This window comes from Myotis davidii, unplaced genomic scaffold (genome assembly GCF_000327345.1).
Source record: "Myotis davidii unplaced genomic scaffold, ASM32734v1 scaffold497, whole genome shotgun sequence".
Lineage (NCBI taxonomy): Eukaryota > Metazoa > Chordata > Mammalia > Chiroptera > Vespertilionidae > Myotis > Myotis davidii.
In genome coordinates this window covers 225,656-233,734 of record NW_006288434.1, presented here as the reverse complement: position 1 = coordinate 233,734, position 8,079 = coordinate 225,656, and the positions used below count along the sequence as shown (strand labels likewise).

At 40.3% G+C, this 8,079-nt stretch overlaps 1 protein-coding gene across 6 annotated transcripts in view; it reads left to right on the top strand.

Moving 5' to 3' along the window:
• Positions 1 to 8,079, top strand: part of OXR1 (oxidation resistance 1) — a 326,251-nt gene that overhangs the window by 157,352 nt on the left and 160,820 nt on the right. For 3 of the 6 annotated variants that reach the window (XM_015561711.1, XM_015561710.1, XM_015561708.1), the window contains exon 2: positions 4,191 to 4,393. The exons of the other annotated variants lie outside the window; for them this stretch is intronic. In XM_015561711.1, coding sequence (XP_015417197.1) covers positions 4,191 to 4,393 — 203 coding nt within the window. The remainder of the gene's footprint in view (positions 1 to 4,190; positions 4,394 to 8,079) is intronic. 6 annotated transcript variants of the gene reach the window in all.

The following is an 8,079-nucleotide window of genomic DNA, read 5'->3' as shown; positions in this document are numbered from 1 at the left end:
ACATTGATCAGCTGCCTCCTGCACACCCCCCCAACTCAGGATGTGCCTGCAACCAAGCTACATGCCCTTGACCAGAATCGAACCTGGGACCCTTCTGTCTGCAGGCCGATGCTCTATCCACTGAGCCAAACCGGTTAGGGCTGAAAATATTTTTTCTTATACAAATAAATTATATCAGGAATTAGTTTAGGCTTACAGTAGAGTTTTATCATGCAGCGTTTAGACAAAATGATAAAACTATTTAAAGATGCAGAGCCTGGTAGACAAAGAACAATGAAAAGTGTTGCTTGGTTATGACTTGAATGGAAGACAATAAATGGGTGGAGATAGTTCGAAGGTGAAAACCCCACAATGTGAGAGGCAAATGGAAGGTAAACACCAAGAGTCTGACCAGTAATAAGTGACAGGTAGTAATAAAGAGCTGAAAGTAAAGAAGCTTAGAGAACGCTTCTCCCCGGCGGAAGCTATTGCAATAGCGATCGACCCAGATCTTTGAGACGAGCCCCTCTGTTGTGGGCAATGGAAAGCCATATTCAGTCACTTGTGGGCACAGGTTCTGGGCTTTGGGATGCCCATTAACTCATTTAAGCCAAAAGATTTTTTTATCCCTCTCAAACAACAATGTGGAAAATGAGTGGAAGATTTCTAGTAAAGCAGATATAAGTTATGCACACCTATAATCTAGAAAATTTAGCTGATTGCTGTGAGAGTAGTTCTGTTTACATTGGTTGGTATAGGAAGTTTCCTGCCCCTTCTTTTTTTCTCGAGTTTCTGTGATTTCAGATTTTATCATTGGCCTACAGGGCTTCTCCTGCTCCCTGGAGAACTAGTTGAAATTGGCACAAACACTAATTTTAGAGTAAGTTAGTAAAAATCCCTCCACATTTCCTTTAGAATTCTTGTCTTTACTTTCCCATGGCTCCCTGGTCTCAACCTCGGCTTATGAGATTGCAGTTTTAAGTCAGCCGTACACTGATTTTTCAAAAATGTATATACCCAAGTGAAGTATCCATGAATGCACTTGTTTTACAAAAGATCTGGGGACTCTCACAGTAGAAATACTACCTTGCACACAATGTAAAGGACTCACATTTAGTCCTTTTTCAAAAATGTATATACCCAAGTGAAGTATCGATGAATGCACTTGTTTTACAAAAGATTTGGGGCTCTCAGAGTAGAAATACTACCTTGCGCACAACGTAAAGGACTCGCATTTAGTCTGTCCCATATTATTTTACACTCCTTCCCCCAAATCCACACTATGAAATAGGTGAAACTTCCTACAAAATGCAGGCTCAATATGATCTAAAATAGCACAGCAGGGAAGGATCCCAAGAGGCTGGCATAGTTTCCTCAGCACCCTGGAAGATTTGAAGAAGAAAATTATGTCATCCCCTTACATCCTCTGAGAAAGAGATTGGAACTTGCATGTATCTTATCGACAGCATCCTGTGTAGGTGGTATACTAGGCACTTTTCCATAGGAGGTCTTCTTAATCCTCAGAACGTTCGAGTATGTTTTCTCCCCATTTTATAGATGAGGCAACTGAGTCTCAAAAAATGTGCCCAACATTCTTACCAACATTGGAGTGCATCTGGGGCAGGGAAAGAATCTGCTGAAAAGGAGAAACAAGAAAAGGCAGAAATTATTCACCACCAGACAGTCTGCCTATCTGAGTCATGAGAAGAGGGGAAGGCTCCTCTAACTCCCGTTGTTCATACATCCAAGACCTCAGCACTCAGTGTCCTTTGGAAATCCAAAGCACGTTAAACAGGGATCCTTTTTATGCCTCTGCAGAGATTATTTTAGTCTCTATTTGTAACGTCGCATTTATTATCAATGGGTATTTTCTCTCTTGTACACCTACATATTCCATTATGCTATATTTATATTTCTTTTACACTTTTAATTAAGACATTGTTAAAAATTTGGAAAGGGTTCTTTTTTCATGGGATTTGGAAATTGAAGGTAGCATTTAGCAGGTTTCTCTGTCAACCCTAGTAGTCATTTTTGGAATCTTTGAGGGAGTAATTCAGTTACCCACACAGTTCCGCTTTCTAAGAACATTCGAGTGGAAGTCTTTTCTCAAGCAAGTCAGCAAACCTGTTAGCAGTGTTCCAGCCTCCAGCAGCAACAATGAGAACATGATACCCTTCAAGACTTGATTGGGGAAGGGCAAAAAGAAGAGGAGGAAAGCAGAGGGCATTTCTGCCCGCCTTTGGCCTTTGGAGGCCACAGCCCTGTCCTTTGCTCATTCTAAAGAGGTTGGGAAAAGGGCTGTGGAGTCCTGCAGTAGGTACTCTTGTGCATCTGGCTTTTGCCCAGCATTATTTTTTTATGGAAACCATCCATGTTGTTGCAAGTGGTTATAGTTCATTCATTTCCATTGCTGTATAAAATTTCATTTTATAAATATTATCCCAGTTTACTCACCTATTTCTACTGTGAGTAGACATTTGTATTCCGTATTATAAGTAGGCATTCTTAACTTCGTGTTTGGGTGAACATATTCCTATTTGTGTACGATATAACCTAGGAATAGAATAGTTGGGTCAAAAGATACATGCCTTTGCCCAGCTGGTGTAAGCCAGTGGTTGAGTTGACCTATGAACCAGGAGATCAGGGTTCAATTTCCAGTCAGGGTACATGCCCGGGTTGCCAGCTTAATCCCCAGTGGGGGGCATGCAGGAGGCAGCTGATCATTGATTCTCTGTCATCGTTAATGTTTCTATCTCTTTCTCCTTCTCCTTTCCTCCCTGAAATCAATATATATAAAGATACATGCCTTCAGCTGAGCAGATATTGCCAGACAGTTGTCTAAAGGGGTCAATCCAGTTTACACCCCCCCAGTATTGTCGAAGAATTCCAATTGCTCCTCATCACCACACTTGCTACCATGTCTTTTACGTTTTAGCCATTCTGGGGTGTGTTATGAGGACAATACAGTCTTACTTTATGTTTCTTATGGATAACACTGTTGAGCACTTTTTAATGTATGTTGGCCATTTGGATAAAGCAAGTCATTGTTTATAAGTATTAAGTAGTAATATGTGGATATGGAAGAAATCATATAGGTGATAATGAATTAGGCGCAATTTAGTAAACACTACTTTCATTAATGGATCCTTTACTATTGATACACTCTATTCCTTTAACAAGGCTTTTGCTGTGGTACATTCCATTTATGGGAAGCTCATTGAATGTTAATTATGAAGAAACCCTCTGTGGAGAGGTGCGAGGCTGCCAAGGCCCATGTCAGAGGAAGCTCCCACAGGAGGCCACGTTGAAGCTGTGTCTAGCAGGCTCACGCAGAAAATGGAAGTTAATGTACTTTATATCCAGAAAATAGAACACCTGGGGGTCTGAGGATGTATGAAACTTTTAGAAAATTGCAAATGCCCAGGTGTGACTACCATAACTGATAAAGAAAACAGCCAACTTGTGATCTGTAGGGCAAACAGACTTGAGAAATACCAAGGGCCAAGAATATTCTGGGGTCAGAGTTCAACTACATTACAAATACCGTTGTGTAGCTTGAAGTATGTGAATTTAGGTCCTATCAGTTACCAATGATTTTTACCCCAAGGGAAACAAACATTCTCATGCCTGCGTGGGAAAAATGTTTTATGGATAGCTTTTTGCTTTCCAAGTTAGGTCTGATGTCAGCTCTTTAGACTGGAAAAGTGAGTAATACTTTTATTGTCACTGAGAGTGTCTGTAGGAGCCATGTGAACTCTATAATTTTTACAGCTTATATTCCATAGCAAAGCACTGGCAGCCTCTAGCTATCCAGGTAATCTTTTCCTTTTCCTTTGCTGGGATGCAATTATTTATTTCTAACTAGTGCTTGACTGTAGCATTAAAAAATACTCCTTTCAGAACCAAAAGCAGTAGCCAAGTGCATTATCTTTGATACCGTATTTTAGTTTGCTATTATTGGAAAAACAGAAGTCCTTTATCACCTTACATTTTAATATATTTTAGTGAAACTTTCCAAAATGGTTAACCAGAGGATTTATTTTTCCCAACTGGTTTCAAAAAAAAAAAATGGAGAATTTAAAACCCTGTCGGGAAGGTCTGTAATTTCTGAATAAACTTGGTTCTATTTCAGGGCCAAACATAACTCAGTTGTTGAAAATATTTTATCCCCCGAGTCGGTCCTCACAGCCTGTGGTATTCTCTGTCTGTAGGTTGAAGAAAAAGTCCCAGTCGGTGGATATTACTGCTCCAGGGTTCAACCCTTTGGCCGGGGCAGGAAAGCAAATGCCACAAGTGAGTAAGCCCCCTGCACCCAAGACACCCATCATTGAAGAAGAACAGAACACAGCCAACACAGCCAGCACCCCGAAGCATCCCTCCCGCAGGAGTGAGCTGAAGCGGTTCTACACGATTGGTGAGCCGCAGCTGTTTCACGCCCTTGAATACATGAAGTCTATGTAGACAGCACTGTGAATGCGCGGGTCGGCCGTGGGATGTTCCCTTCTTTATGTGATGTGCATGTCTTTCTGACGGTAGATGTGGACATTTCCTGATATGGTCTGAACGTGGAGATGGAAAAATACTGAAAACCTTCCGTAACGTTAAGTAAGAGGGCAAGCTGGAGGGCCTTCTATATTTGGCCTCAGGGGAGTGAGTAAATTATATACATACGGTTTCCCAGTGTTTAAGCTGAGGTGCTACCATTTGCATTTATGCCATTCTTCGGCCAACACCATTTTTGGGGTTTTAATCTTTGCTTTTTTCCCTCCAGGCTCTTGAGTCTTTGACCCTATTCTGTCAGGATGTCAGCCTGTAACTAATAAAGCCACTAAGAAAATAGAAAAGTTGTCACATTCTCAGAGAGAACAAACAACATTGTAGGTCTGTATGGAGCTTGCACGTGACTTCACCTGGAGAGATTGAACCACACCAGAGCCCACGTGGGAAAGGGTCTGTGGAAAGGGTGTTGTGGGTCAATGTCCCTGCTTTCCCAGGTAGAAGAATATCCTGTCATTTTGAACTTTAGTATTTAATTGGAATGTTGTAGGTAATCAATCTAAATGAGTTGATTTATCGATTTTTATGTACCAATATTTGTCCATCGTGTCTTTATCCTTCCTTTTTAAGTAACAAAAGCAATCGTCAGTGTCTTTGGTCTGTTTGAGACAAAAGTTGCTAAACATACCATATACGGTAGAGGGTGATGCGTAGAGGAGATGGATCTGCTGAGGAAGAGGAAGGGTGCTTTGGCCTCACATGTTATTTCATGTTGCAGAGATTTGGTCGTATCCAAAAGCCGCGGTAGCAGAGACTGTGTTTTAATGAGTTTATGACAGTTAAAGAGATCATGTTGTATTTGGTGTCCACCACCCCTACAGCCCCAACATGGGATATTTGAAATTTTTTCTCAGATCTTTTAGTGTCCCTATTTAGAAGTGATCATTAGGAGATCAGATTTCTAATTCTGATTCACACACCAATTTTCTGTGTGATTTCAAGTCATTTTCCTGTGTCTTTGGGTTAAATTACTTCCCTTCAGGCTTGAAGAGATGCCTCCATGTGGGTCTACTAGGATTTTCCCTTTCCATTATTTACGTACCCACTCTTTCTCCATCTGCTCTCAGGCTTCCTCTATCCAGAGTAAGGTATATTTTTCATAGGCAATGAGCATGATGCCTTTAGGGATGTCAATAGCCAACTAACAAGAATTGATAAAAGACAGGATAGGCAGGTGCCTATTTCCATTTGTAAAACTTATGATAGCAGATCTCTACCGATCATCTGGAAAAGCCCATAAAGTATATATAACTGCCTCGCTCCATTTTTCACTGTCTTCTCCTCCCACCCTTCAACGTGTCCACTACCTCCTATTGCTTTTCTGAATAATTTTTATTATGTTTTATTTTTTTGCTTTTCTGATTTATTAACTGGCTAAGAAGACTCAGTATTTTGTATTCGGAATATAGTTTATGGTACAAACTCAGTATTTTCTAAAGGTGAGAAAAGAAGAAAGACTGAGCAGGTTGGCCACAGGAAGTAGAGAACGGTGCCTAGAAAATAGAGGTCTAAGTGGTGAATTTGGATTGCAGGAAGCGCCATGAGTTATTTTAAATAGCTCCACCACTGGTGAATTGTTAATGATTGGTTTTGAAACAGTTTGACTCATAGTCTATGTCAACGGCATGTCTATTATGTTAATTTTGGCATCTACATTGTGGACTTTACTGTGTTTATGTAACCCTTCTCCTAACTTGGATCTGGACACATTTTTAAGGCTGAAATGTTCGCAGCCTTTTGAAAGATCTTTCACCCGTTTTGAAAGACCATTTCACAAAACAAGCCTATTTCAGTCTCCATTAGTAGAAGTATTATTTGTAATGAACAGTAACAACTAAAATTACCATTATTGGCAATTCTATATACCTGGCACCATCTTCTATCTATACCATTCTTCTATCTCAGTTCACTCTCAAAACAACTCTGAGAGATAGGTGGTATACTCTTTACTTTTATAGATGAGAGATAAAACCTTCGAGAGATTAAAGATGAAGACATGAGCCAGAGATAGCAGACTCTAAACATGAAATTAACCGACTCTTTTGACATTTTAGAGTCAGCCTTCTGTGTCAGTCAGCAGGATACCATCCCCCTCTGCACAGAGGTGAGCCAGAGGGGTTCCTGTAGCAATATAGTGGGGTAATGTTTTACTGAAATTCCCAGAAATTTTCACTTAAGGAAACCATGCCAACTAACCCGTCCTCCTGCCAATATGCCCTTTTATTGAAAGATAACTTTGTGTCTCAATTTATGGTGCCCACAACTGAAAAAAAACCTGGGAGCCCTCTTGTGGCCAAATAGAGTATTACATTTAAATTTAGCAATGAAGTGTAGTACTATTAGTCTATTTAGGTGAAATACTATATTTCAATTAAAGCAATGATTCTGGGGATTTACATTTTTTCAAATAAAAACTAATGGAATAGAAAGTTTTGGGGTTATTTACTGGATGAGTGGTCATGGTAGCTTTTCTAGAAATTTTTCTTTTTTTTTTATTTTTAATTTCAACTTTTATCTTTCCTGAACCTACGTATAGGATCCATTTCCTGTGAGAGAATTCTAGGAAAGAGAAATTATAGCTTCCTTGTATAGATAATAGATTCTGGTTCTTAATTATTTTTCACAACAGACAAAAAGCTAATACAGCAGCAAAAAATAGCACAACACAAAGTCATTACTTTTTATGAGAATAACCCATTCTACGAGCAGTATAATAAAATAAGTAGGTGGAACGCTATTCTCTATTTGTGTGAAATGTACGAATCTTCAGGTAAATGGAAAGGAGAGGAGTCAACTATACCAGGACTGTGGCAAAGGAAAGCGCTTTTCTACCCTGCTCTGTCACAGACTGTGTAATCCTGCAAGTTATTGACCGTCATTTGACCTTACTTTTCTCCTGTGCACAGTGAAAGATCCAGACCAAACGGTGTCTTTCTGCGTAGATTTTTTTCTCTTACTCTCTTTTTATTATCACAACTGACCATGTGAATGTATAAGTTTTCAATTGCTGTGAAACAAATTACCCCAAACTTCGCTGTTTAAAACCACCCCCATTTTTCAGCTCATGGTTTTGTAAGTCAGCAATCCACATACGGATTCGGTCTAGGTTATCTGCTCAGGGTACCAGGAGGCTGAAATAAGGTGTCAGCTGAGCTGGGTTCCCATCTGGAGGATCCCCGAGGGCAGTGGTTCTCAACCTTCCTAATGCCGCGACCCTTTAATACAGTTCTTCATGTTGTGGTGACCCCCAATTTCATTGTTACAAATTGAACATAATTAAAGCATAGTGATTAATCACAAAAACAATATGTAATTATACTATCTAATAATAGACAAACATGGTAATTGACTGTACCTTTGCTATGCCTCCCATTGGCTAATCAGCACAATATGCAAATTAACCACCAACAAAGATGGTGGCTAATTTGCATACTGCAGGCAAATCTCGCTATGCCCCCCACCTGGGGCTGGCGGCAGCGCGATCCCCAGCCGCCGCCCTCCCCAGCGCAGGATCCAGGCCTGCTGTGTCTGGGGCGGGGAGGA